General features: G+C 40.1%; 1 protein-coding gene across 5 annotated transcripts; it reads left to right on the top strand.

Moving 5' to 3' along the window:
• Window positions 1-947: 947 nt before the first annotated feature.
• On the top strand, window positions 948-26,427 carry nipbla (NIPBL cohesin loading factor a). 5 transcript variants are annotated; one of them, XM_025005418.2, is made up of 49 exons: window positions 948-1,334; window positions 2,821-2,899; window positions 4,159-4,305; window positions 4,420-4,585; window positions 5,486-5,586; window positions 5,677-5,788; window positions 6,004-6,164; window positions 6,977-7,125; window positions 7,482-7,572; window positions 7,772-7,993; window positions 8,157-8,405; window positions 8,955-9,706; window positions 10,758-10,971; window positions 11,085-11,261; window positions 11,397-11,570; window positions 11,776-11,937; window positions 12,029-12,132; window positions 12,220-12,306; window positions 12,406-12,637; window positions 13,124-13,275; window positions 13,370-13,450; window positions 13,554-13,654; window positions 13,860-13,989; window positions 14,406-14,488; window positions 14,814-14,946; window positions 15,253-15,396; window positions 15,637-15,723; window positions 15,894-16,114; window positions 17,171-17,273; window positions 17,414-17,512; window positions 17,704-17,850; window positions 18,580-18,714; window positions 18,842-18,940; window positions 19,067-19,120; window positions 19,206-19,314; window positions 19,462-19,592; window positions 20,280-20,420; window positions 20,519-20,612; window positions 20,723-20,877; window positions 21,036-21,126; window positions 21,232-21,405; window positions 21,623-21,813; window positions 21,975-22,082; window positions 22,348-22,548; window positions 22,814-22,960; window positions 23,113-23,492; window positions 24,522-24,696; window positions 24,846-25,043; window positions 25,147-25,509. In XM_025005418.2, the coding sequence occupies exons 3-49, from the start codon at window positions 4,242-4,244 to the stop codon at window positions 25,507-25,509; spliced, it is 7,644 nt and encodes a 2,547-aa protein (XP_024861186.1). In that variant the 5' UTR covers window positions 948-1,334; window positions 2,821-2,899; window positions 4,159-4,241. The 5 variants fall into 5 exon arrangements, with proteins under 5 accessions (XP_024861186.1, XP_024861183.1, XP_024861182.1 ...); XM_025005415.2 differs by having other exon boundaries at window positions 2,824-2,899; window positions 5,486-5,788; window positions 25,147-26,427; XM_025005414.2 differs by having other exon boundaries at window positions 5,486-5,788; window positions 25,147-26,427.
• The last annotated feature ends 160 nt before the right edge of the window (window positions 26,428-26,587 follow it).

Here is a 26,587-nt window from a genome sequence, read left to right as displayed (position 1 = left end):
GCCATGTATGCTAATAGACCATCATGCCAACACTGATAATGACTTTTGAGCTTTCCTATTTTTAACAAAGACGGTCACTTCTTTTCATTGTATTTCCCTAAAGAATCAAGGCCAATAAATAAAAAGATATAAAGAAAAATAAGAAAAGGGAACCAAACCTTATATTGATTTATCAAACCACATAAAATACAAAAACTGCTTTATGGTGCCAGTGAACAAAGCAGTGCTTCTGGATAGGTTTTGGATATATATATTTTTTCTGTTGTGTGGTAAAGGTTTATTTTGTAACTGACGACGCAGTGATGTGCTGTGTTTATGATGTGTTTATTCCCAATACAGAAGTTAGTTTGTTAACAGAGCAAAGACACCTAAGAAATCAAACCACTGAACAATTCATTTCAGTCTTTTTCCCTAAAATGTACACACATAGATCCCCAGGATGTCTGGATTGTTCTGTTATAGCAATTTAAGAAACAGGCATCAAATAGTGAGGACTGGTATCATCAATCACAATGTTTTGGTGGGGTCCCCTTTGCGCCAGGGTCAGTGTTGAATCACATGCCTAATATATAAGATATATTACAATTTATTTTATTTGCAAAAGATGCAAATCCTTTTTGTAAACTGGAGTCTTTGCAGCTTTGGGTTGTTCTCACAATCAAAAATAAAAAAGTCATTTATTTCTTGGTCACTAAACGTGAACAAAAACTAGGTTTTATTTGAAATTTACATAGAAATAATAAAGTAGATCGAGATGTATGACTGTGATTAAGCAAATGATCTGTTTTAGCGTAGAATATGACAATACTAATTTATTTTTTATTTAACAAAGTGAGTAGGCCAGATGACTCAAAGTTATCCTGCGCCGCCCCCTAGCGGCCGGGGTCTAAAACGTTGCATGGCATTTTGTTTGGCGCCGATGGAGGGAGTCACTCCTGAGATCTTTGGTCAGTCAGACGACTGAACTTCCGGTCGGCATTTTGTTCTACGAGAGGAGAGCCTCTTGATGATCGCAAAATTCGTCATATTTATCATTTACGGTCGAAATTGGCTGCAAACGTTGCCTACGTCGGCGCAGACCGGCTGAAACTCCGAAGAACGAATGTTTTCCCATGATTATACGTTGAAACATTCACCCTTGAGTGACGGAAGAAGAACGAATCGGTCCGACCCGGATTATTGTTGATAGCTATAGCAGGCTAGCTCATCGGCTAGCAGGGGAGCCAAGCCGAGTTCCTTCTGGAGGAGCTTCGAGAGAGAAGAAAGGGGGAGCTAGAGATACGGACACAAACCCAGCTAAAACATTCCCCTCCCTTTCAGCACAACATCCAAAGGTAAATACATTCACGTAGCTGCTTTTTGTTCCTACCACTTTTAAAATTACAATTGTTATAATTAACGTTGATCTGTGTTTTGTTGCAAGACCACCTACGGCGCCGTTAATCGTTGACCGGGAGGTAACGGAAGCTAGTGAACTAGCAAGCCAGGCTAGCTCGGTGTGTTTTTGCTCTGCCTCGGCCTCTGCTGGATGTCATTTGTCGAGCCCGAGGATTGGGCCGTTGCCACGGAATTGAAATCCCTGCAGTTGCCCGTACTTGTACGCGCTCTCGTACCCATTACACTTTTTTTTTTTTTTTTTTTTTTTTTTTTTTTTTTTTTTTTTTTGAGAGCTTAATGGAAATCTAGGCTAACGCGATTCATTAACCCCGGCTAGCGCTTCCTTGTATTATTAGAATCGGCTTCATTTTATTTGAACTGGGGGGCAACGTTAGAAGCCAACTAAAAACAGTTAGAGCTAGTTAGCATAACTAGCTAGCTATTAAAACGCGACTATTGTTGTTAGCGAGTGTTTGGCTGCTGTTCGGCGTGAATTTTGTTTCGAGCTCGTCTTGTAGCTTCGGGGGAAGCTCGAAAGATCCGAGCAGTCAGGAACTTCAGGGCAGATCGTTTTTAAGCGTATAGTGAGCTGCGTCTCCGCAGTTCAGCGGAGTAGCGCTGTAATAGATGCTAAGTCTCTGCTAAACGGTAGGAGTGTCATTATGAGTTTTTTTTTTAACATCTTGCGCGAGTGCGCTCTGACTTTCTGGACCTTTTTTAAAAAAAATTCTCTCCAAAACGTAGCATTGTTTTTTTTTTTTTTTTTTAATTAGGAGTGCAGTTTGAAGACGTTTTGACTCGGCGGAGTTACTTTCGCGGCTCGATTCGCTCGGACGGGGTTATTGTTATGATTCGGGGGATCGTGCGGTCCGCTTTGTAGCTACTCTGTTTGCAAGAGGCGTACGGCGGCTGTTTGCTTCTGGAGGATGCAGCCCCCCCCCTCCACACCCCACCGCTGCCGCCACCGCCACCATCACAGTGCATCTGTTCCTTTGTGCTGCCTCCTGCCTGTCAGTCTCACAGCTGTCAGCCAAGAGCCAAGCCCCTGCGTGCGGAGGAAATCCACACAGGCTAGGCATGCTAACGACACCGCTTTGCTAATGTGCTGTTTACATTATCCATCTGTTGATCCTCCGTAAGAGTTGGGTCGTGCAGAACAAGTTTCGTCTGTCGGCTGAATGGCGCAGTGATCTGAGCGCTTCCCGTCTCTGGTTCAGCGATATGCAAAGGAGCTTCTGTCGTTTGCTTTTAAGTTGTTACCAAAAGTGTCCCAGGTTTGAAGACTGTTGCAAAAAAAACCAAACCCAGAACGTGTTACTCTGTTTGGCATTATTTTTGTTGCTGTGTGGTGTTCTTGTAGGCACCCTGTTGCCCCCCAAAGAAATGTGAAAGGCACTTTGATGCTGCAAAAAAAATCTGACACGGAGCCATGTTCTCTTTTAGCAGAGTGGAGGTGTAGGACTTTTTTTATATCTGAAATGTCAGTGAGTCCACCGGCGACTGCACAGAGTTCTTCGAAAAGGTATTGCCATAACGACATGTCATCATTGACGCCCCCTGATTGTAAATGGGGTTTGCCTTCTTTTCATGTGATCATTGCCATGTCTGCTGTTGTAGCACATCCATGTGAAAATTCGCCCCACGCATTCAGACAGCTTGAAGCATGCTTTAAAGTTCCTCGGAGCGCCCTATGGCTTTTCCGTGCCATTGCTTGACCTTTTGCACAATCTTACCTGAGAGGTCAAGGGCATCCGTCAAGTAAAACATTGCAAGACGTGTAGCAAGGACCCCTCCTTTATGCCTGTCTGCCAGAGTACTTCACAAGTTAAACATATTTAAAAAAATAATAATAAAGGATAATATTTTTTGCATGTACACAAAGGTTAAATATACGTTGGTATCATAAAGGTCATGCAATTGCAAAATACATAACATATTTATAATCCAAAATATGTCAAATTCTTTAGAGCAGTATGTGGTATATATTAACAGATCGTGATTAAACATTTCACCAGGACAAGCAGACTCCTGAGGTAGAGTACATTATTATAGGCGCTGTGCAGCGTTAAAACACTTAAATCAGTTTCAGTCCATTTCTTTTGATAAGCCTGCTAGGCCAGGTCTTTGCTGTTGTATTTAAACCTGTTTTGTATTGTTTTTTAAATAGAGTATGCATTTTTTTGATGGCAACCATAACAAAATGCTTGGACAACATGTATGCGTGCTGTCAGGGGAGACCTGGTTAATCTAAAATAACTTTTAAATAACTCGTGATTGCCACCGAAGCTTAAAACTAAATGTTTGTTTCATCTGGAAAGACTAAGAAGAATCACAGGTACACACCAACAAAGAGCTACAGATGTACTGGGGCTAAAGATTGTTTTTTTTTAACTAGTCATTTCCTGTGTTAGGCATCTTATTAATGTGTTACTGAACAACAAACCCCTGAAGTTTCTCCACTATTTAATTAACACACTGTGACAACTAACATACAACACGTGAGAGCATCTTATCATTTCTACTAAAAATAAGGCATAAAGGCAGACATGTGTGCATCAAATAATTTGGGATATATCATAGGCTGTTTTTGAGATTCCCCCAAAATGTTGGAAGTTAAAAATATTTTCTCTTTTAATTCTGCTTATTTACTCATTTTGTAAGTCAGTATGTTTTTAGCTAAAATGCTTCATTCTCTCGGTTTTTGTCATCAGCTGTTCGCAGCTTGTTCTGTTTTTTTTTTTTTTTGTCTTCCTCTCTCTCACTAATCATATTCTCTCTAAGGTGCCGGGAGATGTGAGGACGGGTGTCGTTCGACTCCCTGAACTACCTGTGTATCAACACACTCCCCCACCCTCACCTTCAGCATGAATGGGGATATGCCTCATGTTCCCATCACCACTCTTGCTGGGATCGCGAGCCTCACTGACTGTGAGTGCCACGCTGTTGGATTTCATGCTTTCCTGTTGATGTTGTTTGTTGTTTTTGTCCCGCTGTATTTTTACCTACTTAAAATCTGTCCTTCTGGAAATGCTCTTTTCTTAGTGTTGAACCAGCTGCCCCTCCCTTCCCCGCTACCTGCCACCACCACTAAGAGTCTCCTCTTCAATGGGAGGATTGCGGAGGATGTTAACCGTCTGTTGGACTGTCGAGATGAGAATCTGGCCTCCCAGTTAGCCCATGGCCTCAACCAGGTCTCCACAGAGCACATGTAAGTTTGAAATTATGTCTCTTTCTTGCAGAATTGCTCTTTATTTAAAAAAAAAAAGGGTGACATGTTCATTGTGAACGTTGTTCTCTGAGGTAGAGCCTGACGTTTGACATAAACTCCTTCAAACTGTTCAGTAAAACTTGAAAACAAAATGATTGATGCTACTGCTGATTTGTGAAGATTTGTCATCACTGTTTTTTTTGTTTTTATTTGCACGCAACGATACTTTTTAATGACATGCAGACATTAAAGACTTAACGGATGTTCTGAATGATTTCTAACGATTTAACTACATTCAAATGTTCTTGATGAAAATTCAAACTTTTTTGAAAATCAAATTAAAATAGGCATTAATATTTGTCTTTCTGCTATTTTACCTTGAAGATATATTCACTCTCCAGGAATTTTAACTTTATACCATGCATTGGATTTGTTTTAAAGCTGTGGTAATTAAAAAAATGTTTTAATTATGTAACTTTATACTGTGTGAAAATTAAAATTTGTTTAGATTTTGTTCAACATAGCTTAACTGCTCTCAGTCTTACTTTAATGGAGCATATATTCAGTTTTAGTTTTTGTTAACTTTGCTTAATGACGGTATTTGAGTTTATTTTTGTTATTAATAAGGGTGTGGATGGTGTTAACATGCTGGATGGAGTTGTGGTAGAGCCTTTTACATCTTAATAAAAGGGTAAATGTATTAGAAGGATTGAAATGTACATGTTTTGTAAACGTTCCAGTAGATTTGAATTAAATTTCAGTAATTTGCAGTGACATGTCTAGTGAAGTCTCCTGTGTTTGCTAAAATCTGTAAAAACGTTTTAACATTTTCTCTTTTTACTTCTAACGCCTCTCTTTATTTGTCTTTATAATGATGTATCTGTATTTTTGTGTCGTCAGAGAACTGAAAGACAACCTGGGGAGCGATGAGCCTGAAGGAGATGCACCACTGTTGCTGCGGACCATGCTGGCCAGGAACCCTGGCATCTTCAGGGAGAAAAGTATGGACACAAATGCATTTTCAGCATTATCAATGTGGTTAAACAATAAAAACCTAATTATTCCTTTTTGTGTTTGTCTTTTTTTACTAGATGTTATGCAGCAGCCAATGGTACCACCATTCAAGATCACCCAGAACTCCATGCATAGCCCTGCCCAGTCAGCAAACTTTCAGCCTGCTGCAATTTCTCCTAATCCATCAAGGTGTGTTTGGTCACTGGAAATTACCAAAGCTGGAATAAATAGTAATAATTTAATAGTTGAAATAGTTGCTTATTCATGGTACAAAGATAGTCTTCTAATGTGAATTATGTTGTTAGTTTCACTTTTGGTTTGAAATTTCTGTCTACAGTATTCTCTCGCTTACTTACCTTTTCCTTCGTTGTTTTCTTCTTTTTTTTTAACTCTAATCTTTTCAGCCGTTTTGTGGCGCCGCAGACAGGTTCTGGTGGTCGGTACATGGGCCAGCAGAACAGTCCGGTACCCAGTCCTTACACTCCTCAGAGCCCTGCGCCGGGTTACATACAGCAGTACCCCCACCAACAACCGCCCAGTTATAACCAGACCCAGCAGATACAAGGTGAGACCCCGTGTGTGTGTGTGTATTGTATATTCACGTGCACAATGAGGGTTGATCAGTGCGTCTTTGCTTGTATTTGCATGTGATACACAGTCTGGGTGAGCTGTGTGAATATCCTTAATTGTTTTTTTGTCGCCTTTGATGTAACAATTTTAAATAAAAAATTCTCAAACCCTTTTAGAATCAAACAATTGAATATAACAATAATAAAGTGTTTAGAGGAACCGTGTTGCATAAATCAAAATAGGGAAGCCTTGGAGATTGAAATTGTTATTAAATTACAAAAAAATAATGGAACAATAACTAGTGAAATATTTGATTAAATTTGACAGTGCGGTATTTTTGTGTCTGCTTTTATGCTCCACGGGGCTGACATCAATTAGTCCTTAGTGTCAGCATGCCATTGTGGCATATGCCAGCTAAGTTTAGTGTTGTATTTTGTGCTTTTGCAGTTTTTGAAATATTTGTTGATAAATTATATGTTTCTGGTTGACACTGTTAGAATTTTATCAAGGAGAAAGACGTTCTTGTGTTGCATGTTTACATTTTGGGCAATGAACTGTGGAATAAATGTTTGCCTCCAATCATGAAAAAAAATGTGGTTAATTACACAACTTAAGATTGTGTTTTATTATGTGTAAATGTAATTAGTTGTAATGCTTGTGCTTTGCATTTAGAGAATCTGGTCCGATACGTTGAATTAAATATTAAATAAATATTAATTATTAAATAAATAATTAGTTTCATCGTTAAAACAGATGAGTAGTAACGGGAGAAGCGGAGGGAACTTATTTTATTATTTTTATTTTTAGCGTCTGTGGCAAGTCCGATGGTGCCTGGCGGGATACGAAATATCCATGAGGACAAAGTCTCTGGGCAGATGCCCAGCGCTCCCAATCACCACCCAGACAGACTTGGTACTGAGGACTACATGAATATGGTGCAACGACGGGGGATTGAGGTATGACTGACAAAGACTTACTGTCTATTTTTAGACAATGAAATCACACATAAGATCAAAAACTCTGAGATGATTTGTTCAAACTTTATTCTATTTTTTTTCTCCAAACAGTTTAATTTTTGTTATAGAAAGACTGAAACAATCTAAATATATGCAAGGTTTATGATATCCCTAAAATTTGAAAAGAGACAGAAGTTTCAGATGAAGGGAAAATGTATATAAATCAGTACTAAACAGAGAGCTTATGGGGTGTTTTCTTTCTTTCATTTAAAATGTCTTTGTGTCTTCTCAAAGCAATGAAAAGTAAATTGAAAGTTAAATTTATTTATTTATTTTTTAACCTCTGTATTGTCCAGGAGAGCGACTCCACCATGAGGAATCCTTCCTTCCCTCTGAGGTCTCCACAGTCAGGCTGTTCTCCAGCATCGAGCGAGGGAACACCAAAACGTAAGCCCACTTTCAGAGTTCTGCTCTTCTTGGCCTAACATGTCTTCGTTAGGAGTAATAGCCGCTTCAAGCTTTTAAACATCAGCATGTAGTTTGTTCCTTTGTAGCACTGTCGGTTGTCATTGCAGTGTCGTCTTTTATTTGCTGCCTTTTCGAAGGACAATTTCTTATGTCTCTTCTTTGCGTTGCTGTTTTGTAGCGGGTTCCCGCCCACCCCTTATTCTACAGTCCCCACCTCCTTATGCAGCCTCTCCCAGGGAAGGAGGCCCTGACCCGAAGCAGCATCTCCAGCAGAGGAAGAAAGCTCCTACAGTAAAAGAGGAGAAGGATATGTATGACATTGTTAGCTCTCCAAACAAGGACTCTACTAAACTAACCCTCAAGCTGTCCAGGGTTAAGTCAAATGAATCTGATCCACCAGGTAAGCTTGTTTTTTCTTCTTCTGGTTTTTCAATAAGCCAATCAACTGAATCAGTTAACTGAACAAAAACAAGCATTCTGTGTGGAAATATATCAAAAAAGAGATATTGTTCTTTATAAATAGAAGCCTGGAAACAATTGTATGCACTTTGTCAATTTCTCAGGTGATGTTGTGACTGGCATGGATCAGAACTCGGAGCTAATGGAGACGGAGCTGGCCTTTCAGCACGTTCCGGTTCTCCAGCAAAATCTAGCAGCTCGACAGCAACAGCACCAGCAAGCAGTTGGTACCAGCGGTCTTCAACCTTCAAGTTCACCTTATGATGAGGCAGAGCTCGATGCGCTTGCTGAAATTGAAAGGATAGAACGAGAGGCAGCTAGTGAGAAGTGTTCCAAGGAGGTGCAGGATAAAGGTATGCAGAATATCCAGTGTCGTGCGGGACTTTAGCGAAATCTTTACAGTGTTTTACTGTAAAAGTTTAGTTGAAGTGATCAGCTGCCTGTAAGCCGAAAGACTACCTAAAAGCTTATATTGAGTTGTGCCTGCATGTCAGCATCGGGGAGTGTTGGGTTGAAGTTGATGTAACACTCATATGCCTTTGAGTCATTAACAGAGGTAGTCACAGAGCTGAGTTGGCGGGTATGTAGGAGTGAGTAGGGAGCTGGAGCGTGCGGTTCTTCATTGTAGCCAGTGGCGCACCTGTCACTCCACAATGCCAGCTTTATGTGGGGAAGTGTATATCGCAACAAACATGACTGTCCTTTTTAGTCTGTGTGTGATAAACTATACAAGCTTAAAGAGGTGCTTCGTCTGTGATGACAAATCGCGACACTATAGTGTAAAGAGCTTCTGTCTTTTTTTTCTGTATGCGACAGATCTCAGAAAAAATAAATACATACACTGAAAGGCACATGTGCGATTGACTATCGAATAAATTCCTTTTTTTGTCTTTCTTTTGTAGACAAGCCACTGAAGAAGAGAAAACAGGACTCCTTTCCCCTTGAGCCAGGTGCCGGGGGACCGGGTGGTCCCACTGGTGCCCCAGGCAGTGGATCTACAGGAGGTGGCAATGCTGGCAAACTGACTCCACAGGAGGCCACTGCAGCTGGAAATGGTGCCAGCCGCCCTCCCCTCATGGTGAGCATCGATCTCCAGCAGGCAGGCAGAGCTGATGGCCAGCATGACCCCTGTCTGGCCGCCCCCATCCCTGCCCTTGAAGCCCAACGCTGGCCTGAAGAACCAGCTAGTGGGCCGGCAGCTGTGGAGGGTTCTGACACGGCTTTGCGGTTGAAACCAGATGGGCGACCGGAAGTCATTAAGAACAGTGTTGATAAACATGACAGCAGGAGAGAGGGCCGGGAGTCGTCCAAGCACCGGCATCACGAAAAGTCCTCAGACAGACGCGGAGAGATGCCAAAGTCGTCAAGTCGAGGGGAGCACGGACGAGACCGAGACCGCGAATCTGAAAGAGATAGGAGGCATCGGAGCGAGACTGGCAGTCGAGACAGACGGTCCCCCGATTCTCGCTCTCGAGGCGATCGGGATAGGTTTGGCTTCCAGGCGCCTTCCACCGGAGAGCCTGGTCGGAGCAGCAGTAGACAAGATGGTTCCAAACTGGCCTCATCTGCCGCTGGTGCTAAAATTCCAGATTCTTTCCCCGCTCAGCTTCTGGGAGGACATACCGGAGCGCTGAAGAACTTCCAGATCCCTAAGGTGATCTGGACTGATCAAACCAAATGTCTACCCGCCTACCAATCATTCAGCTGTCACTGCCTGCAATCTCACAAAACCAAATCACCCCCACCCCCTGCTCACTTTTTGATTTTGTTTCTCCATTTAAAGCCTGTTTTTAATCCTGACATTGTTTTTCAAATTCTGTTAACACATTAACTTCCACCTAACCATCAAGTAGTTTTTTTGTCGTTGGTGTGTAAACAAACAAGCAAATGCCTTAAGGAAATCTTCCACTGTGTCTTATTATTTATTTATTTTTTTAAAAAACCTGGGCTAAAAACATCTAAATTTCACGCTTCCTGTCCATGTTGCGAGGTGCTGCCCTCACAACGTGTATAAATGCACAGTTCAGTGCATCATAGCTCCCACAATCAAGTGTGCTGATCTAATATTTTTAATCTGATAACCTGTGTTCAGCTGCATGCTATTTATTATAATTTTACATATTCTGTTTGTCCGTATAAGGTCAGTTTTTTTTAAAAAAGGATAATTATAAAAACAGTAGCTTGGTAACTTTTTGTCACATAAGAACTAGTCACTATGATCGTAAACCCTAACTGAGTAAAGCTTTTAATAAATTTTGCTGTCTTTACAAGCCTTAATAGCAATTTTAGTTTTATGATGACACTGACACAATTTCTAACCGTATTAAGTCAAGCGTGTGACTCCTGAAATATGTTTGTTTTTTTCTTTTAGCTGCAGTATCATCCTAATTGTCTCTGTTTACCTACAAAGGCACAAGTCTTCTTGTCGGTGTCAGCAGTAATTTAATCTTCTAACCTCAGAAACTGGTGCATTGGAAACACAGTGGGATATCTCTTTATGTCTTTGCTATTGGGCCACTGGGGATTAACATCAAAATCATAAACTTTGTCAATTTGCTTTTTTTTTTTTTTTTTTTACATTTCTATTTATTCATGTATTTTCTGTCTCCAGAGTTCATATATTTGGTCTAAAATTATGCATAGATTGAATTTCATGGATATTTGAATTTGACTTAACTCGTCTTTTTTTTTTTTTTCCCCCACAGATTAACCGTGACCGGGACAGCAGTGGGTCAAGTGAAGGTCAGATGTGGGGCCAGCCAAAGGTTAAACTGGAGAGGCTGGGTTTGGTGAAGGACTTTGAGAAGCGGCCCAAGCCTGTGGTGGTTCTAAAAAAGCTCTCGGTCGACCAGATTCAGAGGCTCATTCGACACAGCAAGTCTGGGAAAAACAGGTTCTCCTCAGGAAAGTCTGGCAAAAGTAAGTGTTTCAAATGCTTTTATGTTTTACCAACTCATTTTTTTGTACACTCCTCTAAAGGAAGAAAGTATTTCTTTGTTAATAGCTTGAACCTTTTCTTGTCAAATCTTTAGGTGGGGTGGACCCAGCGATCCTGAAGGAACTTCCCCCAGAGTTGCTGGCAGAGATCGAGTCCACCATGCCTTTGTGTGAAAGGGTGAAGATGAACAAGAGGAAGCGAAGCACTGTAAATGAGAGGCCCAAATATGCTGAGGTCAGCTCAGATGATGACTTTGACGCAAATGGAGAGTGTGAGTATATTCATTCACTGCTTGTCATTTATTTTCTTAGGAAAACTGCATTAAAACATAAATTTAGAGTGTAGCAGTTTCGGTTGTATGTCGGCTTCTTAGGTGCAGGGATTTAATTTTGTTAAATCTTTACAGCGGCAAGGAAGCGTCACAGACGAGACAAAGACAGAACCTGGGAGTTTGAAGAAAGAGAGCGACGAGGTTCGGGGGAACACCGGAAAAGTGGGCACCGAGACAGCCGGCGAGGCTCAGGGAGCCGCTACCGCGATTCCTCTGACGAAGACTCGCCGCCGCCCAGCATGAGTGAAAGTACGTATTCTACCATTTCATGTTTGCTTTAGCAGTGGTAAGGTTTTAGAATTCTACATATAAATTGTATTATATAATTTGGTTGCTTTGAAGCAAATTTATAAGCATTTTGCCATCAGTTAGAAGTTAATTAGAACAAATTTATACCTTGTAATTTGTCACACAAAGAGAAGCTTGACAACTAAACCTGTCTTCTCTCGTTCAGTTGCCAGAAAAATGAAGATGAAGGAGAAACAGAAGAAAAGGAAAGCATATGAACCCAAACTAACCCAGGAAGAACTAATGGACTCGTCCACATTCAAGAGGTTCTCAGCAAGCATTGACAACATACTAGAAAATCTGGAGGATGTGGATTTCACTACTATGGGTAATTACCAGTGTTTATTCACCTTCAGACTAGCTTTATAAGTAGACCTTAAACCTCATTTTTGCCCAACGTTTTCTCTGGTTTCTAACAGCGGATGACGATGAGATACCTCAGGAATTGCTGCTCGGTAAACACCAGTTGAATGAGCTTGGCAGCGAGTCAGCCAAAATTAAGGCCATGGGCATCACAAGCAGGGTATAGTTTTATAATACTGTGAAAACGCTATTTGAACTCTGTGTGATATTTGAGATGTGGGCCTAAATAATGTTGTTGTTCTTGTAGATCCCATCAGACAAGTTGGTGAAGCTCCTGAACATCCTAGAAAAGAACATCCAGGATGGATCCAAGCTCTCTACCATGATGAATCATGTAAGTTTCTAATCTGGTTTTTATCATTTTCTGGTGTATAATGTGACTAATGGCAATGGCAGGAGATTAATTTTTTTGTCCCCCCCCCTTCTCTCTCAGGACCAAGATGCTGAAGACGAGGAAAGACTTTGGAGAGATCTGATAATGGAGAGAGTCACAAAGTCTGCCGACGCTTGTCTGACGGCTCTGAACGTCATGACCTCAACACATATGCCAAAGGCTGTCTACATCGAAGACGTCATTGAGCGGGTTCTGCAGTACACCAAGTTCCACCTTCAGAACACCTTGTACCCGCAGTACGATCCTGTCTACAGGGTGGATCCACACGGAGGTGACCAGTTTTTAAATTTTATTTTATTTGACCCGTTATAAACTCCTAACTCTATTATGATACATTTATTAGCCGCAACATTAACGCTTCCTGCCCTGACAATTGAATCTCAGGTAGTTTTTTTTTTTTAGTCTTGGAGTGTTGGCACCAGATACTTTGGACCTTGTAGGTTTTTTTCTGTAAATTCAGTTAATGCACAATGAAAGTGATATATGATGTGTTAAAAGGCCAGGCCAAGATTTTGAGTTGTTTTTCTTGAGCGGTCTTTGTTGGGCTTATTGTCTCATGGGGGATTTCCCTGCCTTTCTGAAGTGCTGTATTTAAGGTGAGATTAATCAAATTTAAATAAAGGTTTTAGTTGACTTCTAGTTCATTAAATAACACCTAATTCTGGTGAGAATTATTACTAACGACATTGATTGTTTTATTCATATTTAAAAGAAGCAAGTATTAATGTTTTTAACCGAGTTATCCTCATTTGTGTAGGTGGCATGTTGAGCTCCAAGGCAAAGCGTGCGAAATGCTCCACTCACAAGCAGCGTGTCATCGTCATGTTGTACAACAAAGTTTGTGACATCGTCAGCAACATTTCAGAGCTCCTAGAAATCCAGCTGCTTACAGACACCACCATCCTCCAGGTAAAAACAAGAAGAAAATGCATATTTACAGAAATGTTGCATTTCAATCACCAGTTTATCATTTCAGAAACTGATTTTTATTTTTGTTTGACAGGTTTCTTCGATGGGAATCACTCCATTTTTTGTGGAGAATGTCAGTGAGCTGCAGTTGTGTGCCATTAAACTAGTCACAGCGGTGAGTCTTTGTTGATCTACGGTTTAAAATAATACATACATTTTATTGTAAAATGTTCCCCTCCTCCAACTATGAGCTTATAGAGTATTACCTGTCCCTCTAGGTTTTCTCACGCTACGAGAAGCATCGGCAGCTTATCTTGGAGGAAATCTTTACCTCTTTGGCGAGACTACCCACCAGCAAACGCTCTCTGAGAAACTTCAGGTACCCTGTTTGAACGTCTGTTTGCACTGATTTATGGATAATGTGGTTTTTCTACTGTAGAGGACTTAAATGTGGAGAAATTATTAATGGTTTGGGAGGGGGAGATTTCTCATCATCATGATTAGTTTCAATTTCCATTATTTTTTTATATGTTTAGAAAGGCATAATAACCGTTTACACGTTATCCTAACCTCTGGTGTCTAAGACTAAACAGCTCAGACCAGGATGGAGAACCCATGTACATTCAGATGGTGACAGCTCTGGTGCTGCAGCTGATCCAGTGCGTGGTCCATCTTCCCAGCGACAAGGATGTTTTTGAAGATTATGACAACAAGGTTAGTAGGCAAGCTGAAGCACATAAATGCCACACGGCGGAGTCTAATCTGTCCTTGAGTGCAAACGGCAGCTTCAGGAACAGTTTTCTTTTCTTAAAGAAATCTTCTCTTTTTTTTTTTTTTTTTTTAGGTGGATCAGGACCAACTCTTACGAGACGGCGATGAGAACAGCACAAAACTTCCTCTCAGTCTTCCTCAAAAAGTAATCATTGTTTCATTATACGTTTTCTTGAATNCAGCTGATCCAGTGCGTGGTCCATCTTCCCAGCGACAAGGATGTTTTTGAAGATTATGACAACAAGGTTAGTAGGCAAGCTGAAGCACATAAATGCGACACATCGGAGCCTGATCTGACCCTGAGTGCAAACGGACGCTTCAGGATCAGTTTTGTTTTCTTATATTTTTTTTTTTTTTAGGTGGATCAGGATGTCTTGATAACCAACTCTTACGAGACGGCGATGAGAACAGCACAAAACTTCCTCTCAGTCTTCCTCAAAAAGTAATCATTGTTTCATTATACGTTTTCTTGAATATTTACTGTGAACGTTTTGATTATATTAGTGGGTCGTATAGTCAACTTCAGGATTTCTCTACAGTAAGACTAATCCTATTTTTGTTTACCCTCTAAGTGTTCCTAGCTTTCATTTTTATTGCCCCCACTATTTACAGATAATCTAATAAACATCTATTGACTTTATAGTGTTTGTATTTATTATTATAGTCCAACAATATCTTTTTTTTTCTCATCGTGCGTTTCCTGTGTTATTTATTTTACCATTGGTTTCCCTCCTCCTGCTGCTTCCTGCTACTTTCCCTACCTTCAGGTGTGGCAGCAAGCAGGGAGAAGAAGATTATCGGCCGTTATTTGAGAACTTTGTCCAGGACCTGCTGTCAACAGTAAACAAACCAGAGTGGCCTGCTGCAGAGTTGTTGCTCAGTCTGCTTGGTAGACTGCTGGTTAGTAGGAATACTTCCTCTCTTTATGCTTGAAATGCAGCCAATTGTGCAACACTTTTCTTTTTTTTTTTTTTCTAAGAGTAGTTTGTGTGAAATTGTAACTTAAGACAGTACATTGTCTACACTGTATCTGTTTGGTATCAATGAAACAACACATTAACATTGACAAATTTATTACTCAGGTGTTAATATATTAATAATAATTGGTTTGCTTTTTAAATTTACTGTACAATGAAACTCCTGGTATAAAATGTCTGTTCCTAAAATCCTTCTGTCCGTCTTTCTCTCTGTTTTTGCCCTGATCAGGTGCACCAGTTCAGTAATAAACAGACAGAAATGGCTCTGAGAGTAGCATCTTTAGACTACCTTGGCACAGTGGCTGCCCGTCTCAGGAAGGACGCAGTCACAAGCAAGATGGACCAGAGATCCATTGATCGTATCCTACAAGAGGTAGAGAACTTTAAGTTTAACGCACACACAGCGTTCAAACAGACTGAGAAACTTTACAGGGAGGGGGTGGATATTTTGGGCTTAAAAATAAGAGAAGGGGAAAAAAAAACAGTGTATGAAGCATAGACTGTGTAAAGCTGATTTCATGCTATCTATGAACATGGATGACAATGGATTTGTGTACCATTTTTTTCATACATAAGATGGACTTTTATATAATCTGTACCTCTGATTCTTCAGTCTCAAGGCAGTGATGAGACCCAGCAGCTGCAGAAAGCTTTACTGGACTACCTGGAAGAGAACGCTGAGACCGATCCTTCACTTGTGGTGAGTTTACATCAGGCTGACTGTGCCAGAGCCGATATCTGACATCAATTTGCATAGAAAGTTTATTTTTTTCTTACTGGTATTTCTTATAGAAAAAACACTGATGATTAGTTCATTTAGTTTTTTTTTTTTTCAATTAATCTGATACTGATGCATTCTTTGTCTTCTAGTTTGCTAGAAAGTTTTATATTGCCCAGTGGTTCCGCGATGCCACGACGGAGGCTGAGAAGTCCATGCGGAACCAGAATCCTAAAGATGAGGACTCGTCAGATGGACCGCAGCACGCAAAAGAGATCGAAACTACTGGTGAAATCATGCAGCGTGCAGAGAAACGCAAGAAGTTTCTGCGCACCATCATTAAGACTACGCCGGCTCATTTTACCACCCTGAAGTAAGAATTGTCAGAAGTCTCACTGTTGTACTCCTTAAGTCAAAGTGTTTTTGATTAATCTGTTCTTTGCTGAGTGCAGTTTGAACCTTTTTGACACGTTTTCTTGCATCGTACAGTTTTACTTAGTAGGAATCTTCCTAGGTTCATTTTTCTACTGCAGCATCTTCTTGACTAAGTTAGGATTAGATGTTTATCTTTGCATCCATGTAACAGAAAAGTGCTTGTATTTGTTCACCAGCTGCAGTTTTTTAGGCCATTACCACAGTGCTTTATTATTTTTAGGTTCTGACTCACCAATTGCAATTTTGGCTGATTCAGGTTTCTCTCTAAAAACTGTAATTGAAAATAAAAAAGTAAAATTACATTTTCTGCAAGGAAAAAAAAAGATTATTGTGCAGATCTTTAAGAAGAAATACAATCAACCATTTTAAAAGTTTGAAATGGACAGAAATTAGATTGGGATTTCAGATGCCAGGATGTATAACTTCCTTTCCAACTTTTGGCTTCACTTTAACAGCAAAAGTGTAGAAAGCATCTATGAGTGTAAAAAAGTAAACATGGAGCATCAGAGCAATGTGTGTACATTAAAAGGCTCACGAATTAATTATTAAGGCAGTTAAGTTTTCAGTGTTTTCTTTAGAGACTAATAAAAGTGAAAACAGCAACAAGTTCAGAGTTCTCAGTTTGTCTTTGTTTCACATTGACCTGGAATAAATAACTGTTGCTGCATTTATTCACTCCTACATAACAGAGCCTTTATTGAGATATCTGTTAAAATTCTCTATTTTATATGATTCAGGCTACTGAAATGTTTGAATCACAATAGTTCAAGTTGCTGCCTGTGTGTGATATTACAAAAAACATCATTTGGCCTGCTGATTAACAAATGATTGGACAGAATACATGCGTGTGTTCTAATTCTGGATGTGAAGACCTGTACTTTGAGTTGGCCACTTATTTCATTGACAAATATGTCTAATTTGCTCTGAGAACCTCTTGTCTGCTTCGTGGCCAGTTGTATGATGGTGAACTTATGACGCTCTCTTTTCTCCACAGAATGAACTCTGACACTGTGGACTACGATGACGCCTGTCTGATTGTGCGTTATTTGGCCTCTATGAGGCCGTTCGCCCAGAGCTTTGATATTTATTTAACACAGGTCAGTTTGAGTTTCTCTTAGTATATTTTAAATTGTGCGTGACAGTCATAAAATGATCTCAGTTTATAATTATGATCTTAGCGTGGAAGTTTGTTTGAACACAAGCTGCTGTAGTTAGAGCATTTTATTTTTTTTCATAGATCTTGCGAGTTCTTGGGGAAAGTGCCATCGCTGTAAGGACTAAAGCCATGAAATGTCTGTCTGAGGTTGTGGCTGTGGACCCCAGCATACTGGCAAGGGTATGTTAGAATTTGTATTTGTGAAGAAAACCTACATCTCAGTGATCCAATTTCACAAACTAAACAAGATAAATATATATTCTTTAGTTTTTTTTATATTCTCATTTCAAGTTCTTATCCCAGTGGCTGTAGTTATTATGTGTTTTATGCAGTCTTCATACTGTATCCTCTGATATTCTCCACTTGTGTAGTCTGACATGCAGCGAGGCGTTCACGGTCGTTTGATGGACAACTCCACCAGTGTGAGAGAGGCAGCTGTGGAGCTGCTGGGCAAGTTTGTGCTCAGCAGACCCCAACTCACTGAGCAGTACTACGACATGCTCATAGAGAGGATACTGGTAAGGAATCTTTATTTGCTGTGATGTTATTGATCATTAGAAATTGAATTCTGAAGAATTGCTAAAGGTTTGGCTTGTGTGTGCTGAGTGCAGTGCTTCATGAAACTCCACAATTTAGGTGTAAGTAACTATTGATGTGTATGCAGATGTGATTGAACAATTTACAGCACAGCATTAACTGAACGCCAGGGACATTTTTGAGGTTTGAGTTGCTTTAGATGACTAAAATCTGGAATAAGCTCAAGTCTGATTGTTTGTGTGACTCCACTGAGGATTTCTCGCTGATTTAATTAATACTTAATAAATGTTTTTAAATGTTCATTTATCAAAAAAAAAAGTTTGACCCCTTAAAGACACTGCAGGAACTGAACAGCAAAGCAGCTTTAAATGTTTTTTTATTTTTATCTTGTACCTGATTGACATTAGTGAAGGGAGTGTTTTACAGGCATGTCTGCTGAAGATATAAAATCTATCTATACTGGATTGTTTTAAAATCTATTTTCATGTTAGCATCTGGTACCTAGATATTCACATTGTTGTTTCTGTTGTCATGGAAATGTGAATCAGGGTTCATGTGAAGTTCACTCTTCTTTATAGTCTTATACTGCCACCTGTTGGCAAACCAACGCTCTTGCTCCTTATGCGTGATGGAGCAAATTTTATGTGATGCTTTACAAACCAGTGTATTGTCATGTGTTTTTAAGTTGATTTTTTTTTTCCTATGTTAAGGACACTGGTATCAGTGTGAGAAAGCGGGTGATCAAGATTCTCAGAGATATCTGTCTGGAGCAACCAACCTTCAGCAAGATTACTGAGATGTGTGTGAAGATGATCCGCAGGGTCAACGACGAGGAAGGCATCAAGGTGTGGATCCGCTGCTTCTGTTTTTTTTGCTGTTATTCTATAAAGTCAATGTAAATAAATATAACTACTGCAACATATATTTTAACACACACTAGAGTAGGAAATAACAATAACTGACTTCTTCCAGAAATTGGTGAATGAGACATTCCAGAAGTTGTGGTTTACTCCAACTCCGGCACATGACAAAGAGACCATGACCAGAAAAATCCTCAACATCACTGATGTTGTAAGTTTGGCTGTGTCGTTAGTTGTGTATGTTGTATAGAAATATGTAATAAAAAGCTTCATTGTCTTTTTGTTTAATGGTGAGTTTTGCCATGCATGAATTTTATTTACCTATCTGTTAACTCAGGTTGCAGCGTGTCGAGACACTGGTTACGACTGGTTTGAACAACTTCTCCAAAATGTAAGTGTTTAATTTTGCATTTGAGAGCAGCAAGCGCAAAATCGGCTCAAATCTGATGAAACTAACATTATTGTTCCTGCTGCAGCTTCTTAAATCTGAAGAGGAGGCGTCGTATAAACCAGCTAAAAAGGCATGTGTTCAGCTAGTCGACAATCTGGTGGAGCACATCCTTAAATACGAAGAGTCTCTTGCAGGTAAACACGTGTTTTCATTGGATAACCACTGAGTTTCTTTTACGTTACTGTCTGAACTTCTGTTGCAGTCAGGTTCTTTTTTTTCAATATCGAAATACAAAAGTGTTTTGTATTAATGATTTTGTGTATTTCTTTTTCTGTTTTTAGAAAACAAGGGGGTGAACTCAACGCGGCTGGTGGCGTGCATCACCACGCTGTACTTGTTCAGCAAGATTCGAGCCCAGCTAATGGTCAAACATGCCATGACCATGCAGCCGTATCTGACCACAAAGTGTAACGTAAGTTGTGTTCATTATGCAGCTTGACTGTCTCCGTGTGTTTTACTCATTCTCAGATGGGCGGTTAAAAAAAAAGGTCACAACTAAAACTAACCTCTTAACTGATTTGAAAGGAGAAAAAAAAAGAGCTTTGCAAACACCTTTTGTGCGTGGCAACAAAAATTGGTTTACATGCAACCAGAAATGTAGCTTATCAGATCAAATGCTGGCTTTTGCAGTGTCTGCTTAGAAAAGAATGTGTCCATTAAGCAGATTGTATTGATAAGCTCTGGTTTAGTGTGTTGTGGATTTCTGTGGGGGAATCACAATGCAGAGAGTCAATTTATCTGCATAAATGTTTGTTTTTATTTGTTTTTCTTTAAAAGCGTTATATTAAAATCCCAGCTTTAAGTAAATATAACTCAACAATAGGTGTTTGCGAATGTGCTTCAGTTATTTTAGCATGTATGAATGCCAGTTGGTGATTAAAACACCTGTTAGTTTTATGAAAAATTGTAATTGTAAGCCTGATTTGTTTTGGATTAATGTTCACATATGTAAACCTTTAAAAGTGAAATGGGGTATACTTTTTTCTTTCTTTTACAATAATAGTACAAGTGTCTTAGGGTTGAATAATGCCTTTTAAAGTCACTGTTGATGGCTGGATCGACTGTGGTTCTCCAGTAACAAGTGATGTTTTTCCTGCAGACTGCCAATGACTTCATGGTCATTTGTAATGTGGCGAAGATCTTGGAGCTCGTGGTGCCTCTGATGGAGCATCCAAGTGAAACTTTCCTCGCCACCATCGAAGAAGACCTCATGAAGCTCATCATCAAATATGGCATGACGGTGTGTGACAGTGACTTGTTGTTGTTGTTGTTGTTTTTTTTTAAGGTATTCTAACTTATCATGTGAAATGACCCGTTGGTTTCCCTGCCTTCCTTTAGGTGGTCCAGCACTGTGTAAGCTGTCTTGGAGCTGTTGTGAACAAAGTCACACACAACTACAAGTTTGTCTGGGCTTGCTTCAACAAATTCTATGGTGAGATATGCATTTAGCAACGTCATATTTCAAACAAAACAGTTTGACAAAAACTGACCCAAACTCAAAGTTCTTTTTATTTAAAAGATTTGTTTTGGTTTTATCCTCAGGTGCACTTAACAAGCTTAAGATTCAGCATCAAGAGGATCCCAACAGCACGACGTTAGCAGCAAACAAGCCTTTTCTGCTGCGATCGCTCTTCACTGTGGGGGCACTGGCTCGACACTTCGACTTTGATTTGGAAGAGTTTAAAGGCCCCAACAAGGTAGAGCATCAGATTTTCACACGAATCGAAGATAAACAGAGCTATGCAGCTTTGCAACTTTAATTTCCACTAGTAGTTTGTTATGCTAACAAATAACACAAATTTCTACAACTCCGTTTCTAACCTGACAGTTATGGGTTTTTGTATTTTATCTGCAGGTTATCATCAAGGAAAAAGTTCTTGAGCTGCTGCTGTACTTCACCAAACACGAGGATGAGGAAGTCAAGACCAAAGCCATCATTGGCTTAGGTAAAAAAAAAGATTTAGGAAGATTGTCTTGCTCCAAGAGATGGAATTATATGATTTTTTTATTTATTTTCTTACATCATAAATTCTTGTATTCTCTTCTTGTAGGTTTCCTTGTGATCATGCATCCCAGCCAGATGTTTGTGCCTGAGGTGAAGTCCTTGTACAATGGGATTCTGGCAGACAGCGCGTCCTCCATCAATCTCAAAATCCAGGTCCTCAAAAACCTGCAGACGTACCTTCAGGAAGAGGACACACGAATGCAGGAAGCAGACAGAGAATGTAAGTAAAGCTGGTGTGGTCTGTGTGGTACAGCAGCTCTTTGTTTTTGTACATGCACATTACAGCTGCATTATTCTGTTGGTGTCAGAACGTAAAACAAACAATATATTCTATTAACCAGTTAGTTGGTTATTAATACATTGTTGTACTTTTGTTTAATACATGGATACGAGATATTGTAAGATGAATTAACAATTTTTATTTTTGCCTTTTTTAGGGAAGAAACTGTCGAAACAAGAGGATCTGAAAGAGATGGGAGACATTTCTTCAGGGATGAGCAGCTCCATCATGCAGCTTTATCTAAAACAAGTGTTGGAGGCGTTCTTCCACACCCAGTCCAGCGTACGGCACTTTGCTCTCAACGTCATAGCTCTCACACTCAACCAGGGTCTCATCCATCCCGTACAGGTAAGAACGAAAAGCCCAGTGTCAGCCTGTTGGTGCATCCACAAAAATCTCCTGATTAAAGAAACAGCAGTGCTCTCTGGTGTGGTCAGAAGGCACAGTTTCATACATGGGAGCATCAGCGCAGACATGTGAACCAAACAATTTTCAATCTGTCTGTGCAGTGTGTACCCTACCTCATTGCGATGGGAACAGACCCAGAGCCCAGCATGAGGAACAAAGCCGACCAGCAGCTGGTGGAGATTGACAAGAAATACACAGGATTCATCCATGTGAGTTGGAGCTCAGTATTGTCAAGTTTCCAAATTAAAGCTCATCTTGTCGCTCAGTGGTTTGAATTTATTGAACATTTTTTAGTTTTTCCCTTTTCTCAGAATAATCGCAAGCAGGCCTACAGAGAAACATTTAGTCATTCTGCAGTATCTAAACACCTGTGATGAAAACTGCCAGCATCAGTCAAAGTGTCTTTGTTTCTGTGAGAACTGTCAGCAGCTGTTTGAAATGCCAGCTCTAACACGTCCCTTTCATCGCGTACAGATGAAGGCAGTTGCCGGGATGAAGATGTCGTACAATTTGCAGCAGGCCATCGCTTTGTCCCGTAAATCCATAATAAGAGGCTTCAGACAAGACGAGACCCACTCGGCGCTCTGCTCCCACCTCTATTCTATGATCCGGGGGAACCGGCAGCATCGCAGGGCTTTTCTCATCTCATTACTGAACCTCTTTGATGACAGTGCTGTGAGTCAACCTGCAAACATGTGCTTAGTCCAGAAAAAACACAACTGAAAATGTCCTTGGGCTATAAAACTCTTATTTAACTTTTTATAGGAGTTATAATCAGTGTTTTTTTTTTGTTTGTTTGTTTGTTTGTTTGTTTGTTTGTTACACAGCTAATGCATTTTTAATCATTTCTCTTAATATTTTAAATTCTAAAAGGTTTGTAATGCATTGTGGGTAGAGCCTTGACTAATTGTTCCTTCCTTCCCTTCTTATCTGTCTGCAGAAGACGGAAGTAAACATGCTGCTGTTTATCGCAGACAACCTGGCTTGTTTTCCGTACCAGAGCCAGGAGGAGCCTCTCTTCATCATGCACCACATAGACATCACGCTGTCCGTTTCTGGCAGCAACCTGCTGCAAACATTCAGAGAGGTACGATGAGACGGCACGCAGTTTGTCATTTTCCTTAAGATTGTGTGCCTCCCTACAGAATAATCCTGAGAGTTTGTTTTAGCTACAGTAAAATGTCACCTGCGGTAAGCTTTATTGGAAGTGATTGATTAACTTATTGGTTGTTTCTTCAGCTTCTTCTAAAGGAGCCGAGGCGTAAGGAAAAGAAAGTGAAGGAGTGGAAAAACACGTCTGATGGGGAAGACGAAGAGGAAAAGATGAACTGTGATTCTTCCAGGAGTTATGAAGAAGAAAACAGCAACAGTGAGGACAATGAAAACAACGGCGAAGACGACGATGTGGTACGGCGGCCAAAGAAGACGAGAAAACCTGTTCAAAACTCGGACTCTGAATCTGATCTCGATGATCTGGATGTGGACGATGTGGACAAAGTAATGAGACTTCTTCCAGACAATCCCGCAGGTCTCTTGGACTTTGCCAACGCTGTTCAGGGCATCTTACTCCTGCTCGTGCTCAAACAACATCTAAAGAACCAATATGGATTCTCTGACAGGTGAGTTTGCTTTGAACCACATTCAGCCTACATGGTTTTCAGTGGTGCTGGATTATGGAGTTTTTCATACCGTGAACTTCTTACTGATCTTAAATTCCTGTTGTGTTCAGAAGTGGTATTCAGCACGGAGTCACACACTGCACAAAAACTTGACCCCAGCTTGTCTGACTTATTTATACCAACTGTTTACAATAACACTAAGTGATTTTATTTTTTTTTTAAACCAAACAGTGATATTACAGCGCAACACATTTGTTTTTTAGCATGCCCAAAACAAGACACAACTTAGTCAAATGTGTGAGAGTGACGGCGATGTGTTAGCCTCTGTTGACAGTCGAGTGCCTAGCATCAGAAGCTGCTTTCAAAGTAAAAGAACGTCTCAAAGTACAATCAGTGAAGGCTATGAGGGAGAGACACAAGCAGCTGGTTATGTGTGGTCCAAAGGGTAAGTGCATTACCGGGCCCACTGCTTCACAAGAGCAAACAGTGTGCTAATGTTGCTAAACGTTGTTTGGCCGAGGATGAGATGCATATCCACTTGGTTTTTGCATGCATTTAAAAGCTGAGGTGAGTTTTTATTAGGTGATAGTGTATTGTGCAGAGTCCTGAAGAGTTGTAAGTTTATATTACTTTCCTGTAAAGTCCAGACAGGTTTGTACCTCTGTAAGCATGTTTTCTGTCGTAATTGTTGTCTTGTACTGGCTTTAGCTCAGCAGTAGTGTTATATTCAGCAGCTCTTCTAGAATATAAACCAGGCTAGATGTACTTTTAAATTGTCTTTTAAGTGTTCACACATAAGGTGTAGTGATTGTTGATCATTCTGTCGATTTGCCTCATATCTGGGCCATTCGTATGCAACTTTCAGTATTGATCTCTAGTTTTAATCCAGGTGGAACAAACAAGACTTCAGTTATTTTATTTCTAAAGTTTGTCCGATGTTTACATTTGGAATCATTTGACCAGCTTTGACTTTGGCGCAGTTGAATCTAGTATGTCTTGAAAGTCATAGTTTGTTTTGTCTTTTCACAGTAAAATTCAGAAGTACTCTCCAACCGAGTCAGCCAAGGTGTACGATAAGACGGTGAACAGAAAAAGCAACGTTCACTTCAACCCTCGACAAACCATGGACTTCATCTCTAACAGCATGGCCAAGGCCACACTGACAGAGGATGTAAAAAGGAGGATAGTCAGACAGTACCTAGATGTGAGTCATAAAGCTTCCTCAGAACACGTACCCCTGATTGGGAGTCTTTTTCTTTAAGTTTTGGATTTTATATTCATTTGTATCAGCGGCTTAATAATGTACTTAGATCAGGTTTCACTTAACTTTTGTTGTCTCTTTAACGCTCATAGTTTAAGGTTCTGATGGAACATCTGGATCCAGATGAAGAGGATGAGGAGGGGGAAGCATCTGCCAGCGCCAACATCAGAAACAAAGCCATAAATGCCCTGTTAGGAGGCTCCGGCCCCATGTCAGGACCCAGTCCACGCAATCAGGCGGGACCAGAGACTGATGATGACGACAGCGATAGTGACGAAAGGACACCAGGGGTGAGATGAAAAGATTCAAACATGATTTCACAACTTCCAGTTGAAAGAATGTGGTGAGAATTAATGTTTGCTTTATTTATTTGACCTTCCTTCTTCTCACCAGTCCTCTCGAAAGTCAAGGAGAGCGGGCGACTCCTCGGATCCAGGCCGCATGAGCGAGACAGTGGAGTCGATGGATGTGATCGCTCTCTGCTGCCCCAAATACAAAGACCGACCGCAGATAGCTCGAGTCATGCAGAAAACTTCCAACGGATACAGCATCCACTGGATGGCAGGCTCCTACTCGGGGCCCTGGGCAGAGGCCAAGAAACGCGATGGACGCAAACTGGTGCCTTGGGTGGACACTATTAAGGAGTCAGACATCATTTACAAGAAGATTGCCTTGACCAGCAACCACAAACTGAGCAACAAAGTTGTACAGACTTTACGCTCACTATATGCAGCGCGGGAAGGAGGAGCTAGCTAATGGCTCCTGTGATTTTTTTTGTTTTGTTTTGTTTTTTTCTTTCTTTTGCTCCATTTCTACTTTATTAAAATCCTCCTCTTCCCTGCTCCTGCTCCTCCTCCTCCTCAACCTGTCACCTCCAACAACACAGCCAAACTTCACTGGATTCCTATCTAGCCCCTCTTCTTCCTCATTTTTTGTAAGAGAACGCGAGAGGGCAAGAATATTTGACACTACATACTTTTACATGAGTTATTCTTGCAAAAAATGATACAAAAACACAAGACTTATATTTGAGGGACCGCTCATGTTTTTTCGTGTACATGTTCAGATGAAAGAATCCTGAAGGCATTAAAGGAATAATTCCCCCCAGATTGTTCCTTAAAAGGCTATCAGAGAAGAGACGTGGAGGGAAATGTTATGTCAACATTGTTGTGGGAGCTCCTTCGCTGTTGTGCAGCAGATTCTAGTCGCTCATTTCTACTCCCACTGTATTATAGTTTAACATGACAAAAAACTAAAATGTTTATATCTCTGAATACAAAAAAAGCTGTAAAAAAAGAATAAAACCTTAAGTGAATGTTGGAAATTAGTCTTTTTGATGTTCTTATTAAAAGTGTTTTTTGGAATTTATTATACTACTAGCACCCTGATGGTTTTTTTTTCTTTTAGCTTTTAGATATTTGAGAAACAAAAAAGAAAATAAGAATTTTTATTTTTGTTCACGTTTTATTTGTTCATTCTGTAAAATGGCAGAGTCCTCTGAATATAATTTATTCTATTTCGAACTACGCATGCAGTATATGTGGCCTATTGCAGGAGGATATTTTGTAAATGTAGATTTTGTTGTATTAGGTCACCCTAGTAATAAGAGGAAAAGGGATTCATACCCTTTTGGTGGAACAAATACTGCAATAAATTTTCTACTTCTCTTTGTCACTTGTCTGCTCCAAGTGTTAATCTGAGCTTCTCATTTTACAAATGGATAAATGCTAAATCAGTAACGACTGCAAACAAAGACTGAGATTAGAAGAAGGAACGAGCATTTAAACGGTACCAGATATTTTTGGTATTGTTTGAATGTATTCAGATTATCTGT

This window comes from Kryptolebias marmoratus, linkage group LG1 (genome assembly GCF_001649575.2).
Source record: "Kryptolebias marmoratus isolate JLee-2015 linkage group LG1, ASM164957v2, whole genome shotgun sequence".
NCBI classification, from domain to species: domain Eukaryota; kingdom Metazoa; phylum Chordata; class Actinopteri; order Cyprinodontiformes; family Rivulidae; genus Kryptolebias; species Kryptolebias marmoratus.
Note: the sequence above shows the minus strand (reverse complement) of the source record. Positions and strands in the feature narration are given on the sequence as shown.

Bases quoted from the DNA above. Each gene is read 5' to 3' on its own strand.
- nipbla (XM_025005416.2), top strand. From the start codon at position 4,242: ATGAATGGGGATATGCCTCATGTTCCCATCACCACTCTTGCTGGGATC. The intron at 20,613-20,722 runs GTGAGATATGCA...TTTTATCCTCAG, and splicing joins TTGCTTCAACAAATTCTATG to GTGCACTTAACAAGCTTAAG. The intron at 22,549-22,813 runs GTGAGTCAACCT...ATCTGTCTGCAG, and splicing joins ACCTCTTTGATGACAGTGCT to AAGACGGAAGTAAACATGCT.